General features: G+C 41.2%; 2 protein-coding genes across 2 annotated transcripts in view; both read left to right on the forward strand.

Moving 5' to 3' along the window:
• Positions 1 to 8,293, forward strand: LOC118113978 (double-strand-break repair protein rad21 homolog A). Its single transcript, XM_035164147.2, has 14 exons — positions 1 to 158; positions 1,402 to 1,588; positions 1,913 to 2,042; positions 2,263 to 2,362; positions 2,558 to 2,664; positions 2,800 to 2,997; positions 3,128 to 3,253; positions 3,493 to 3,618; positions 5,147 to 5,370; positions 5,854 to 6,007; positions 6,102 to 6,247; positions 6,594 to 6,767; positions 6,954 to 7,037; positions 7,322 to 8,293. The coding sequence occupies exons 2-14, from the start codon at positions 1,445 to 1,447 to the stop codon at positions 7,511 to 7,513; spliced, it is 1,905 nt and encodes a 634-aa protein (XP_035020038.1). The 5' UTR covers positions 1 to 158; positions 1,402 to 1,444; the 3' UTR covers positions 7,514 to 8,293.
• Positions 8,294 to 9,425: 1,132 nt separating this feature from the next.
• LOC118113718 (eukaryotic translation initiation factor 3 subunit H) overlaps positions 9,426 to 15,461 on the forward strand; it is a 55,130-nt gene continuing 49,094 nt past the window's right edge. Inside the window, exon 1 of the mRNA XM_035163658.2 lies at positions 9,426 to 9,582. Within this exon, the coding sequence (XP_035019549.1) occupies positions 9,481 to 9,582 (102 nt within the window). The 5' untranslated portion in view covers positions 9,426 to 9,480. The remainder of the gene's footprint in view (positions 9,583 to 15,461) is intronic.

Consider the following 15,461-nt stretch of genomic DNA (forward strand, 5'->3'; position numbering starts at 1 on the left):
TTTTGACTGTAAACATCCTGCCGATTTTAAAAGGACAGCGGTGAGCGGGAGGAAGGCGAGTGGCGCCATCTTGGCTCTTTTAATGAGTACAACAAGGGAGAATTCGCTGGGAGAAATAACCTAATAGTTGGAGTTTCACAGAGAAAGGCGACCTGTGGGTGAGTGAGTCTGCAGCGGAAACCTCCGCACGCTGTTCGCTGCGGGGCCGGGGGGGGAATCTACGCGCGCGTCTGTGTTTATTCGCCGCGGCCTTCACTGGACACGGAGCCTTTAGCCGCCAGCTAACGACACTGTTGTGCTGGTAGAGGGAAAAAAGTGGGAGCTGCTTTTCATGCGCGACTTTCTCCAGCGTGCTGTACTTTCTGTGTTTCCGTGAAAGAGCTGCAGTCTTCTCTGTTGTTTTAAGAAAAGCTCTAATTCATCGGCCAGGACGGAAACTGGAGACATTTCACGCGCAGCTCACGATTTCATTGCTCCTTTTGTAGTTAGCTGGCGGCTAATTTAGTTGACCCAGTTGATGGCGCCGACTATTTACTGGTGTTGATCACCCCTTTGGCGCTCAGACTATACTCTGCGAGGTGATCATGTAAACTCCCGCGTCTTACCGGTACATGTCTGATTTATGTGCTTGTGCTAGTTAAGAGTCATATGTGTACTATACGGGAAAGCGTCTGTTGCCGTGGGTAGACATGTGCATTACCAATGTTTGCCTCCCTGCCTGGGAGACAGGCGGAACTTGAATGAAGTCAGCGCTTGTTTTGATTCCATAAAAATCTCACTCTTCCACGTTTACTGCTCTGTTTTGGTATTTTACAATGAGTATGGATCAAATTTACTTAATCGGTGTATAACAAGAGAGAAAAAATTGCTTGGAGGGAACCGCATCGATTTGACTGTTATAGTTAGCTGTATGCTAACCCTAAAGCCTCCAGCATAAGCATTGCGACATTATAAATTAGTATTAACACAATTCTGTGAGAGAGAGAGAGAGAGCAAACCCTAAAGTTAACCAAGGTAATAGTTGCTTAAAACCAAAGATTTTAATAATATAAACTATTTCGTCTATGAAACGATATTATATATTAAATAGATCCATATCTTTACAGAGCCAGTTTGTTCTGTCTTGTGTTGCCTTTAAGACTGATGTTTGATGTATTTGACAACAAATATTTCAAACATTCAAATGCTAACCTTGCTAAGCATTGATTCTGTGCACTAGTGTAATTTATATCTACCACCACACTGTGCCATGCACTCCCTGAGCTCTGTATGCTTCTGGAGTTAGCTGAAATCTCCATTATCTCAGAGCTGCTAGTTTGTGTTTTGTATATATTTTGTTCTTTCTGTCCTGAGCTTTTCAGAGTGGCCTCTCCTCATACATAAACAAATTGTGTTTTCCAGGTAAACCTTACCGCAGTGTGCGTGAGCCAGGGGAACCGGGGCAATGTTCTACGCCCACTTTGTCCTCAGCAAGCGTGGGCCGCTGGCCAAGATCTGGCTAGCGGCCCATTGGGACAAGAAGCTGACCAAGGCCCATGTGTTTGAATGCAACCTGGAGAGCAGTGTGGAGAGCATCATCTCACCCAAGGTAACAAGACCATGTTGCAGTTTCTGCTGCAGGTCATGTGATCACTTTGTGCACTTCAGCCTCGCTCAGATCCTGACTTCTTACTGGTGCCTGTCTTGTCTTTCTTGATATCTCCCAATAAGTCAAAGCAGTGGATGTTTGTGTTTCCTAATGAAATATTACAACAGAGTTTGTCTTTGCTTCATGCAAAAGCAATCAGTTGTACTTAGGTCTACATAGGCTGGTTTATTTTCAGTGTCAGTGTTGCTGTATTTAATGCACTGATATCACTTCGGTCTTGTTTTTACACTCTTTATTCACTTTTTCTGTGGCTATTTTCATTAGGTAAAGATGGCTCTGCGTACATCAGGCCATCTGCTCCTTGGGGTCGTGAGAATCTACCACAGGAAGGCCAAGTACCTGCTTGCTGACTGTAATGAAGCCTTCATCAAGATTAAAATGGCTTTCAGGCCAGGTAAGATAAAATGTTGAGACAATTAAGTTCTTGGACCTTTCTTCATAAGAAAGACGTTGATGCATTTTTCTAGAATTAGTGATTTGTTTTCCCGAACAAAAAAACAAAGTTTTCTGCTGTTGCAGTGAACAGACTTGTTCTTATTTGAGGGAGACAATCATATTGTTACAATCATCATACAGTTGTGTGTTATAAAGTTATATCTTTGATTTTAATTCAGGTGTGGTGGATCTTCCTGAGGAAAACAGAGAGGCAGCTTACAATGCCATCACCTTACCTGAGGAGTTCCATGACTTTGACCAGCCCCTTCCAGATCTGGAGTAAGTTCACAACATTTTCTTTTGATTTCTTAGTTTTGCGTTAAATACTTGAGCCCAACACTTGAAATGAAGGATGGGTCTGTATGGTGACATACTTTTCTTCTGTCACTAGTACTGGTGTGCCATTCACTCACCCATTCATTTACTGTTTCTCATCCCCAATGTCTTTTTTTCTTCTTCTGTTGTTTCAAACAGTGACATAGATGTTGCACAGCAGTTCACCCTGAACCAGAGCAGAGTAGAAGAGATCACCATGAGAGAAGACGTTGGAAACCTCAGTCTCCTGCAGGACAATGACTTCGGTAGGACACTGGATACTGATACATTATTTAAAACCCTCCCACTATACACAAATGAGTAGATATGATATTCAGTTCTATCAGATTATTAAATCACCCTATAGATGATTTACAATAACAACCTGTTGTACTCTTCAGCTGACTTCGGTATGGACGACCGAGACATGATGCGCGATGCCAGCACATTTGAGGAGGACATCATGCACGGAGCCTCAGCCTCCAACCTTTTGCTGGAGGCTGAGCCTGGCCCAGCTGCTCTCCCTGACAAGTCAAACCACATGGAGTATGATGACTTTGGGGATGGCTCCTTGGGCAACACTGATGGGGGAATGTTGGGTGAGCAGTTTGACTTATTTCAATAATCTCATTTACTGTATTGGACTGCTCTTTAAGTAGCTCTGTGAAATATTATTAACAAAGTAACAAAAGGATGATTGTCATGTTAATCCTCTTTGTTATTTCCCAGTTGATAAGCTGCTGAGTTCTGAAGATGGAGGCGGTATTTTTGATGATCCTCCAGCCATCACAGAAAGTGTCCTGATGCCTCCAGATCACGGAGATGACGAGGATGACTTTGACAACCTCCAGTCTCGTAAGTGAAGCAAAGTCATTTGCCATATTGCAAAGGAAATTAACCAGGAAACTATGAAGGTTTTGTTATTTCTCCTTTATTATCTAGTCACTGTTTATCGATAAAATACATTTTCATGTATAAATGTTGTAGAGGTCCCCAGGAAAACCTACATCGTCACGTACTATTATAAGTTGTGTGCACATTGTGTCATGATCTGCTTGTTTAAGAGGAAATGCAATTTTTTTTTTTGTGTGTAGCGGGTCCAGACAGCCCAGACTCCGGCCCAGCCGAGCCACTGCCAGCAATGGTTGATCAGACGGAACAGACAACTCTGGTTCATAATGAGGAGGAGGCCTTTGCCCTGGAGCCCATTGACATCACTGGTAAGACTCCCTCTTCTTAAGAGGCTGTTTATAAATACATTTATTCTCATATATTTTTGCATTAAATTCTGTGTTAATTCTTTTCTGTAGAATGTAAGTAGTTTGTTTTTTTTAGATGTGTTGCAACAACCTTATCTAATTTGACACACAATGACCCCAATGCATGAATGCTACCTAGGAACATTTCAATGTTCATAATGAATGCGTAAGACAAGGATTCCCTGATTTGAAAATACCACTCCCTTACACAGAGAGATGGATTCATCAACAGCACCACATTGTCCATCCTCCATAGTAATCGTATAGTTGAATCCTCAACTCTAAAATATTTTATATTAAAAACTGAAGATTATAACCAGGAGTGTTGCATTACACTGCGTTCGGTTTAGCTAGATGTATTTACTTTTTCTCAAGGCGCACCTGTTGTAAATACAACTTTGGCGGGGGGGGGCGGGGCGGGGCAATGAAATTTTATCACAATGTGTTTTTCCTTTTAATAATGGGAACAGCGGTGACATTTACAAGGAAAAGGATTTTATTTGACTAGATAACGAACAATAGGTTTTTAATTATTCCTGCTTTAAACCATTTTATTATATATTGGGTATATGCTGATGCATCTTAACTGATACTTAAATGTTTATTTAACAGCTGTTGTATTTGACTCCTTTTGAATAACACAGTTACAGACTTCTTAATCTCAAAAACATTATATTTATAAGCTTCATAATTTAAATGCTGAAGGCCATCGTTCAAAAATATGAAGTTTATAACTGTAAATTATTGCTATGATATCAAATGAAAGTTCAGTTGAGAGAGTCACAGTGATGTGATCCACTAGAAGGAAGATGTCTCACACTGTTGGATTTGTTGGAACTGAAGAAACAATCATTTCAATAATGGTTGTGCAGTGTTTGGGCCTCCATTCTGGGACAGTGCTATTTTCCTCATACCAGCTCTACATTTGACACTTGTTCTGCTCAATCGTTCATAGCTCTCCTTCTTTAAGCAAAACAGTTTTTCATTCCACAGTTTTTCACATATTATTCATATCTGATAGTTACTTTAGCTAAGCTCACTCTTCTCCATCTCGCTCTTGCTCAGTGTTTTGAATCAACAAATGAACCTCTTCATAAAAAATGAGGTATTTGCAACTTCAGCAAAGAGGATTATATCTATTACACTTCTGCAATATCTGCTGCCTCACCTTTTAACACGCAGCTTTGCTCGCTCCCTGGAGCAATGCCAGTAAATGAAATCCTCTGTGTACACACTAGCATTCAGTGTTGATGGGCTATTGCTTGAGACCTGTAACCAACAGGATTGTGCTGTGGCTTGGATGATGCTCGACACTGCAGAGATTGGTGCTTCTAAACCATGAGTTGATTGTATCAGCAATCTGAACTTAAGGAAAATTATGGTTCCAATATTTGTAAAAAAAAATGCTGAATATTGGTTTTGAAAATTGGTTGACCCATATTTTAAAGTTGAAGCATGTCATGAAGTATTTTTATTTTCTCGTTTGCAGTGAAAGAGACTAAGGCAAAGCGTAAGAGGAAGCTGATTGTGGACAGTGTGAAAGAGCTGGACAGTAAGACCATCAGGGCCCAGCTGTCCGACTACTCGGACATTGTCACCACCCTGGACCTCGCCCCTCCCACGAAGAAGCTCATGATGTGGAAAGAGACCGGAGGAGTGGAGAAGCTCTTCTCTCTGCCTGCTCAACCCCTGTGGAATCCAAGGTTGCTCAAGGTAAATAACAAAAGCTTGTATTAAGTATAAATGTGCATGTATTTATGGAAAGTACTGTGTGTCTACTCCTGTTGGAGAACATACCAAAACTGTCAGCTGTCTGCCTGAAATCACATAGACAATATGGGTCAAAAGCAAGCTACACCTGAGGTCTTTCTCTCCATGTGGGTCAGACTGAAGGCTGATTAAAGCAAAGGGAGAGAGAGTATGTTTACAATATTATATCTTTCATTGGCATTCTGTTCAGGTTGTGAGATTTTAAAATGAGAACACTGAAGGAACAGAAAGAGGAGGAAGTGATTGTTTTTTTTTTCTCTCTCTTATCCATATCACTTCACAACCATGTTACACCTCCAGAATAGATAATGTGTTGATTTAGAATTTAGCAGACTTTCCCTTTGTCTTGCATCGGTCTTCCTTAACTACACTGTTATTGTACCACTATTTTGCTCCAAGTTTTAATGGTTAAATCTCTGATGACAGATGTTCACGCGCTGCCTGACGCCTCTGGTGCCAGACGAGCTGAGGAAGAGGAGGAAGGGCGGAGAAGCCGACAGCCTGGATGAGTTCCTCAAAGAGCTGGAGAACCCCGAGGTGCCTAGAGAGGAGGCCATGAGTCAGAACAGAGATGTTGTTGGTAAGTGTTGCTGGAGGAGATGAGTGGAGATCAAGAGACTGATGGCAGAGGTTTTTAAGTGAGACACCTTCATACATATCAACATCTCTCACAGACCAGACTATCATTGAGGAGCCCAGCATGCTGGCAGCCTCTGCGATGGAGGGCAGCAGAACGACCCTGGATGAGACAGCCATGCCTCCTCCCTCCACCCCACGTGGTGTCAAGCGCAAGACCCTTGACAAAGAAAGCCCCCTCGCAGTGAGTAAAAGTCAACTGAGTTTTCCTGTGTATTTCACGATTTAAAATTCAAAGGCGCTGTTTAAAGTTTCTGAGTGATCGTTGATTTTAATGCAGTAGCAGCAGATCCATAAAACGTTTCCCAATTTTTTAGTTTTCATACTAAATGATTAATAAGTGGGGTGTCATTACTATTATGTTATCGAATGGGGGGGTATATGACATCAGGATTTATTTATTTATTTTCAATTTACAAAGGCAGTAAAGGTTTGTTGCTCAACAGCCAAATTGGAGAAAAACAAAACATAATCACTTCAGTCTTAGTCTTGGCTTCTTCCTGACCTCCACCCTGCTTCCTCTCTTTCAGATGGCTACGTTGGAGCAGCAACAAGTTGACCGCTCAGTCTTGTCTCAGAGGTTAGAGATGCCTCAGGTAGATCTGCCCCCAGAGGAGACCCTCACCCTCACCCAGCTTGTCCCTGAGTTCGACCTCATTGGCGAGAAAAGCAAAGACAAGAAGGATGATAGCGATGAAGAAGAGGTGAGAGGAAAATTAACCGCTGTCTCTGACCCAGTGGAAACATTGTTGATGGTAGTAGTCAAGTAAAAGTGATGCATTTTGTCATTTTGTTTAAAAACTGCCCAAAGTGCTACTGCAGAAATTGCAATAATAAGAAAGAAACTGTATGAGGCAATTGATGCTGATGACTGTGTCTGTGTTCCTCAGGACGAGGATGGTCAGACAGGAGACCAGGATCAGGAGGAGAAGAGATGGAACAAGAGAACCCAGCAGATGCTGCACGGTCTCCAGGTACAAAACTTACTGTATTCAAATTATGATAACAGATTCAAAGTAGACAAACAGTTGTTAAAAGATTAGTTTGTAGGTTGTTTGTAGTTTGCCACGTTTAGAATATATTTTCTATATATGTTAAAATTAAAAAGGCATTGAGTAACTCTACTTCCTAGAGTAGTATTATTTTCCCTCTCTTGATGAAAGTAAGGTTAAAGATGAGCATTACCTGCTTGTTAGATTAGTCACCACAGCTCAAACTAAAGGACCTGGACTGATATCTTGTGCCTCTTTCTCCACAGCGTGTCATGGCCAAGACTGGAGCAGACTCAGTCAGCCTGCTCGAATTGTGCCGGAACAACAACAAGAAGCAGGCAGCAGCCAAGTTTTACAGTTTCCTTGTCCTTAAGAAGCAGCAAGCCATCGAGGTCACCCAGACAGAGCCCTACAGCGACATCGTTGCCACCGCTGGACCAAGATTCCACCTTATTTAGACATTGGAAGAACAGAAAAAAACACTCTGCTTGCAACAGATATACTTTTTTAATTACTCAAGTTTTTGGCCTTTTTTATTTTGTTTTCCTGTCAGCCCAATTTGTTTCTGGGGAAGGGGCGGGAGTAGCGGGGAACGGGTTGGAAACTTAAAAAAAAACAAGATTTTACTGTACTACAGATGGAATCATGCAGTATTCATTCGGGTAAAACGAAGTGAGGAAGAATGTTTAACAATTATATTTATAAAACAACATTTTTTTAGTCACCGATTTGCAAGCTTGGTTTCATTGTGTTTTGTAAGTTAAATGTCCATTGTCTGCTCATTCCATTCAGTTTTGTACTATTGCCCCTGTCACCGGATATCGTTGAGATTTTAGATAAAGAGCCCTGTATTTTCACATGAAGTCCCTCATTGACTCTACATGTTCTGGAAAGGTACTGTTTTATTGCTCCAAAGTGTAGCCTCTTCCACCTTCTCCTTGTTGCACTTGTTCTTTCATGATAAACAAAAAGGTTAAAATGTCAAAAGAAATCAGTAAATCTTACCTGGCATTAAATAATGTGTCTCAGATGTATAATTCAGGCAGTTTTATCAATTCAGTTCTTTGGATTTTTTTTTTTGTACCTTTTTATGCTTATTCACCTTTTTGCATCATGTAACTAGGTAATGTACTTGTTACAGTTAAGTTCGGTATCCCACCTTTTTAGTCTTATGGTAACTTCTAGTTGTGATACATCTGTAAAGATTTCAAATAAACTGTTTTAAGTACTTGGTAAAAGTGGATATTTTTATTATATCTGTATTTTTTTTTTTTCAAACTGATCTTTTTTTTAGATTATTTTATATGAAAAAAGAAATTAGATAAAATCTACTTTTACATATTAAATTACACAGAAATATTAAGTGAGCAGTTTTAACACCTTGGTAAGAAATGCAAGTTACCAGTAATGTTAAAACTAAATGACAGTGTAAAACTATTGAGCATTCGAACTGAATTTTGCTGATAATTTAATATTTTTATATCATTTCATGAACAAATCTACATTGATTTTGATATAGGAATGTGAGGGATTCTTCCAATGTTGAGGATAGGGCTGTTTTTTTTAAGGAAATATGATAAAATGACAGATGAAGCTAAGACTACGAGCATTTTACTGGACTCAACCAGAGCATCAACGGCTTCATCGATCTGGACGAGTAGTTCAACAAGTAGCTCGTCGAGAGAAAAGAGAAGGTGAAGCTGAAATTGGGCTGAAAAAGAAGATGCCCTGATGAAGAAGACAAGCAAAGCAGAGGAGGAGCCCAAGTCTTTGATTATTAAAAAGATCCATCTTCAGGTAAACGGTTTCATCTTCAATTACGTCTTTGGAATAATGGCTCTTTGGATTAGATTAGAATCTTTGTTTAGAAGAAGCCTTTCAAATTAAAGTAGAATATACAGCTTTATTTCTCAGGAGCTCAGCCGTACAAATACGAAGAAGATGCTCGTGGGGATGAACGTTGGCGAAATTATACGAAGCACGTCTGTGAAAACTGCACTGAAATAACTTTATGTAATGAATTGACTATTTGATGCTGGGTAAATCAAATTATTTTCATCTTCAGTTTCATTGCGGATACCTTTGCGACATTACAACATGGAGGTGCAGCCTCTTCTGGCTCTGCCATATACAGTTCACTCTTCATTTGTCTCATTAGGATCCAACTATTATTGAAACAAATAAATAATGTAACACTGATAAAATGTAATGAATTCAATCATGATATAAAGACATCCGGGGTCTCTACACAAAACGCAGCATCTGTCTCTCGTGCTCCTGAGTCAGATGTTAAATTAAAGCAGATGAAATCTTGAAATTCATGTCCAGTTAACTTGTTTCAGCACGAGCAGGAAAAGGGGGGACGCATAGATACCGGAAGAGTCCGCCAGTGAAAACTGTCCTTCCTTTACACGCGTTTTAAGAAATGGCTGCACGTAAAGAGACAACTCCGGTACCCACCGTCGCAGTGGCTACCCCCAGCGGCACATTGGACTCTCCGGTCAAACAGATCCAGATCGAGGGGCTGGTAAGTGTCACCGCGGCGCCCTGGAGCTGTGTGTTGAAGTTTAGTAGCGGCTGTGAGGGAGAAACCGGCCTCCAACTGTTAGCATCTGTGGGTGGGAGCTAATATGTGAGCATCGTCATGGCGGCCAGATGACGCCAAGGGGTGTATTGTACAGTAACCAGTGGCTTTACCTACATTACGTTACATTTATCCAAAATGCTCTGTAAAAAGAGCTAATATTCGTGGTGTAAACCCTCTAAACTACCCGAGAGGCTAACAACAAGCTAACTCAAGTTAGCTGCTGTTAGCTACGGCGGCGTGTAATCCTAAATGCAGGACCCGAGAGAGCATCTGGAGACTATGAAGCCTCAGTGGTTACAGGGACATGTGTTAGTCGCTGTCAGTATCTGAAGGTTTGAATTTCAAAAACAGCGTAAACTAATTCCCAAACTAAATTGGTGTTTTCTTAAATACAGGCTACAGAGTTTCTGTGTCTCTTGACAACCATCACTCTGAGTAAAGCCTTTTAAATAACTCCTGCATTTGGAATAAGAAACATGTCTCACTTCGGTAATGAGTAAGTGGAATTTATTTAATGAAGCACCTTTTTCTGACCAAATTCACAAAGTGCCTTTGATAGATAAAAGGACATTAGAGAGTAATGCACAATACAAATATGCAATAAAAAACAGATAAACATCAGGAAGGCAGTAGAAACACATGGGATTAAACGCAGTACTGCAGGTGAGTAACAATTGGGGTTTCAGTTGTTTTTTAAAGGCCTCAATAGAAACTTCTGAATGTAAATCTATAGGCACCAAGATCACCTTGGGACGACTGTGACCAGTAAGTCCTGTAGGGAAGGAGCAGGTCAGTGATGTAAGCAGCGGCTGGAACATGCAGAGCTCTATATGTGAACAGAAGTATCTTCTGACTCAGTGGTCCTCAGGTTGACCATATTTCCTAGGTGGAAATAACAGTTTTGGGTTAATGATTGGATAGAATGGTCAAAGAGCTTGGTCTGGTCAAATACACCGTCCCTGTATGAAAACATTATTTTTATTAACGTGTTAATGGTATGAATGCAAAGGTGTTTGTTTTTTTATGGTAGATATAAAAATAATAAACAAATTGCTGATGTACATGTTCCCCACTTGGTATTGCTCTCACAGCACAGAGCAGCTTATCAATGGGCTCTGCTCTTTTTTGTTGGCCTTTCATTTTAATTGGATTTGACTTTTAATACAGAAAAACAACTTACCTCAGGCAGGTTTTTCTCTTAGAAAGAGAATATATATACCAACAGCCAGATTACAATTCAAACCAATTTCTTCAAATTTATTCTCCGCTATACTGTTTTTATTTATGTTCCTAAGCCAATTAAACATACTGGGAGTGGGTAAGGGCTGGATGTAGAGATGTCTCGATACCAAAGACATCTCTACATCCAGTTCCCAATTAGATACCACAACCAAAACAATAAATCCCACTTACTTCAACATGCACCCCTTTTATTCAAATATTTCAACATACAAAACACAGTGGCTATGTAACCTTCATGTAATAAGTAAAAAGATAAGGCTGTTAACATTATACAACAGAACAGTGGCAGAGGCTGCACACTCCATCTACTGACACACATCTATATACTCCGTTACTGTAGAAAAAGAGCACCATGATGTTTTTAGAATTTTGGCATTGACTTGGAACCGATGTATCGGTTCTCGTGACAAACCTAGCTGGACAATGTGGCAAAAATTCTATCAAGATAAAGTCATATTAGTAGATCAATAACTATCATAAATTTCCCATTATTTATTGTTTCTTCATGAGCATAGAATGACAAACACTCGATTTACAGCAAAACGTTTTTCAAATCGGAGTTTGATCAACTAAGTGTTGTACCTCCTCACTGGGCTTACACGATGCATAGGCAATATCAACATTAATTTAACTGTTATATTGCTATTGATGAAAATTATGTTGCGATAATAATTGATGTTTTATTTCCAGGACTTTGACTTGGTGGCACTACTGCCTGTCACAAGCCTATTTAATCACATGTTGAAACTGATCTTCACACAATCTTAACAGGTACTCTTCTGTAGTACCCCTGTATAAACAGCAGAGGACAAACTTGCACTTTGCCATGCACTTTATTTCACCCCCCCTGCCCTTAACAGCACTGGACACAAAGCCGCTCATTTGCCTGATGTGCCTGAACACAGTAGCAGGACTTAAACTTGCCAGCTGCTGCCTTCCTTTTTATCTTTCTCATTAAAGCTGCCCTAGAGTCTAGAGCCCTAATTTCAAATCTAAATATTTCACCTTAGTGTGTATTATTTAGACCTCCTAATGAGATTTTCTTAATTCATTTTCTCAGTCTTATCAACCAAACACTTAATCGCAGTTGTTAAATTACCAGTTGAGAGCTGTGTAGTGTGCAACCTTATTTAGAGTCGTCACATTGAAGGAGAAGTGTCTCTTTGAGGTTGGGTTATGAAACGCGCTTCACCTGAATGCATTGATATGCAGCAGTTGCTGCTGTGTTGCGTCATGACCCGTCTGTCAGAGGTGTAGCCGGGGGGTTGCCTACAGTGGGCATCACCACTGCTGTGTAGTAAAATTGGATGGTTTCCTTGCTTTTGAAGGAGGTTTCAGTGGTTGACATTGCCACGGGAGAGGAGTGCTGCACAGCCAAGGGCTCCATTAAACACCCACTGAGATCATACCTGTACTTTTGAAGAAGGCTCGATTCATTCTGACGTCTGATGAACGTCAGACACAGGTCTTATTCACATGCTGTGAATCAAGGAGAAGTCGGGGTGCGTTGTGCAGAACATGTTGACATTAAAGCTCAGGGGCAGAAAAAAGGCTGGAAATATGTCAAAATCACTTTTAACATTTCCCACCAGTGGCAGACATGTTCTTTGTTTTTTTAGTGAATACATGAATGAGTAAAACACTGTGGCAGAATAGTCCCTTCTTCCCCCTGAGGATTTTCCACTTGTCTCTGGTTCTTAAGCCCGGGCTCGTCAGGAAGGTCTTCACACTATGTAATATGTCACAGTGTATCTGTTAACACACACACACACACACACCAGAGATAACTTACTACCCAGTATAGAAACATATGCTCCATCTGTCCACTACAGTTACTCATTACTATGGTTCTTCTATGACTTCAAATACAGAATCCAAAATTTATGTCCATTCGGTAATTTAAAGTTATAATTTCTTAAAATGTATTTCCTGATTGATTAGAGTTTGCTAGTGTTATCAGCAAGTGTGGTTAAATACTACTACTCCCTGAGCAGAAGAGCAACTAGTGTGTGTATTTATTGCGCAATTACCCAAACTTGTGTTTAAGTAAGTAAAAAATATGTTTTAGCCACAATCTGATTTCATTCAACACACGATTCCACAAAACAGCAGTTAACACTGGTTACCTTGCTGTGGCAGCTTCTTCTTGTTCGGTTACTGCTTTGTAAACATAAAAATAATAATTTGACTTGTTTTTTGCATGCTGTGATGGCTTCACAATAAAAGTCCCCCCCATGTTTCCTCAGTTGAATGGTTTTAATGTGAAGCCGCAGCCTTGTACAGCTCTGATGCTATAGGAGCCTGAACAGTAAACAGTGAGGCTGGTCTCTGTAAGATCACAAATTTAAAAACAACTAATGCTGTATATGCTGCATTGTTAACTGTGAATCCCTCCTCGATTTGAAAGCAGTTTTGATCCAATGGTTGTAGTCAGGGCCCCCGACTATCATTCCTCAGTCTTGGACTACTTCACACTGCAAGTCAAACATATTTGAGAAAGATCTAATCAGGCCGACAGGCGCAAGATGGCAGATAAAGTGGGAATCTTCGATTGGTCTTCATCCATGGTGCAACCGGACAGATAACATATGCCGCCACACAGACGCGTTCTCTCCGTCTTCGTACAAAAACAGCCCACACCGAGCGTAGAGTCATCTACACACCAGTGGAGCAAACATAAGTAATTACAGGATTGTCTCTCTTGCGGTACTTTCTCATAACTGAAGCCCTGTTGTGGCAGGAATGTGAGCACTTTAGTGTGAGCGAAGATTTATGATGAGAATTAAAGGCAGGCAACGCGGGATTTGGACCGCAATTGATTTTGCACAATTCAATTTTAACCTTGTTGATTTATAAGGCGCTGTCCGCACATCAATCTTGGGCCTCTCCATATGAGTTGAACTCTCTGGGCTAGCTGGTGAGCTAGATCAATACAGTTGTGGGGGTCTGTGGTCAAAGTATTACTCATGTCACAGGGACCCTTGTATGTTAACACAATCTTAATATGAGGACTTTATTGGGATAAATACCAAGGCCCATTATTTAAGTTATTAGATTTTAAAGTGTTATATATGTATTGTAAAGGTTGGGGTTAGGCAAGTAGTAGTAGTTATGGTTAAGTCTCAAGGAAATTAATGTAAGTGGTGCGTGTGTGAGAGAAAGCAGCAAAAGACCGTACTGGAGAGTGTTAGCCTGTGTGTTTGTTTGTGTGTGTGTGTTTGCACAATCCTGGAGATTTCCAGGCTTTGCTTACAAAACCTGCTGTCATTTACTCAACATCAGGAAGCCAGCACGACAAATCCACTGAAACCTCGTTCCTTCCTCCCCTCCCTTTCTTTATCACCTATTCCGTTACTCCCTTTTTAAAGCGTTTCTGTAGATTCAGGAGTTTTCTTAAAGCCTCGCTTGAATTTAGTTTTATTTATCTGACCTTCCCGGAGTTGTTTTTAGCCAATTGTCCATCACTCACCTCCTCCTTTTCCACATGGATGCTACTTAAGTGTGTGATGAACAGATTGCCAAGAGTCAGATAGCTGAGAGCATTGTGTATCTGTTGCTATCTGCACTCACTGAGACCAGAAAAGCTATTTGCAGGAGAAAAAGGAGCGAAAGATCAAAGGGGGGGCAGGGGGCTTTGTAAAGCGATTGCGCTGCCGATCCTGAGGACTTCCACCGTAGCCCTCTTTCCCCCTCGGTCTCCTTGGCCGTCATTTGTTTATCCATCGCTCTCCTTGCCCTCGCCTGGTTCCCCCTCATGCTATCTTTTGTCATCATTACCTGTATCCTTCTGGTTTCTCGCTCACATATTTTTACTCTTGCCTTGCCTCCATGTTCCTTTCTTACCACCTTCTCCATCGTCTTCTCACTCTTACACTTTCTCCCCCCCCCTCTCTCTCTCTATCAACCTTCCCCGAACTATTGTCCAGACCTTCCTCCCCTCAGTCAGAGAAGCCAGGGCTGGCAGGCAGAGAATGAGATTTGTTTTTCTCCCCACTCCACCCCATATCGTCTCCCTTCTCCTGCCCCTAGCTCTTTTACTTGTTGCATGACAGGTGTAGCACTCTATTGAAATAAATCATCTCCCAAGGTGTGTGTGTGTGCGTGTGCGTGTGCGTGTGCGCGTGCGTGCGCGCGGGCTAGTGAGACCAGTAAGGGCTCCCTCATGGTGGTGACAGGTGTTTTGTTGTGAGTATGGCTCTAGGACTGCCACCCTGATCCTGCATGTATGTGTGTATTATTAATGCCTCTGGCTGTGACCTGCTCACACTGTTATCAGCATGATTTATGCTCTTCCCCTCCACACTATGCTTTCAGCTTCTTGTCCTGTTCCTGTTCATTTAGATGCTTTGCCTTATTCTGCACTCTTTGCTTTGGCTGCTCTCTTTTTTCAAAGCGTCTCATGATGGGTCGGTGTTTGTGTGTGTGTCTGTCTATGTCTACGTACTCGGTGTGTGTGTGTGTGTGTGTGTGTGTGTGTAAATAAGCCGTAGCCCTTAGGTGATGTCCTTGGTGTCGGTGATGCAGCATTAGTTTAAACCAGGTCTTCAATCATTTGGATGCTTGTCCTTTTGGCCCAT

Source organism: Hippoglossus stenolepis, chromosome 8 (assembly GCF_022539355.2).
Source record: "Hippoglossus stenolepis isolate QCI-W04-F060 chromosome 8, HSTE1.2, whole genome shotgun sequence".
NCBI lineage: Eukaryota > Metazoa > Chordata > Actinopteri > Pleuronectiformes > Pleuronectidae > Hippoglossus > Hippoglossus stenolepis.

Excerpts from the sequence above, each read along its gene's own strand:
- LOC118113978 (XM_035164147.2), top strand. The coding sequence starts at position 1,445 with ATGTTCTACGCCCACTTTGTCCTCAGCAAGCGTGGGCCGCTGGCCAAG. Across the intron at positions 6,008-6,101 it reads TCAGAACAGAGATGTTGTTG|ACCAGACTATCATTGAGGAG; the intron begins GTAAGTGTTGCT and ends CATCTCTCACAG. Across the intron at positions 7,038-7,321 it reads AGATGCTGCACGGTCTCCAG|CGTGTCATGGCCAAGACTGG; the intron begins GTACAAAACTTA and ends CTTTCTCCACAG.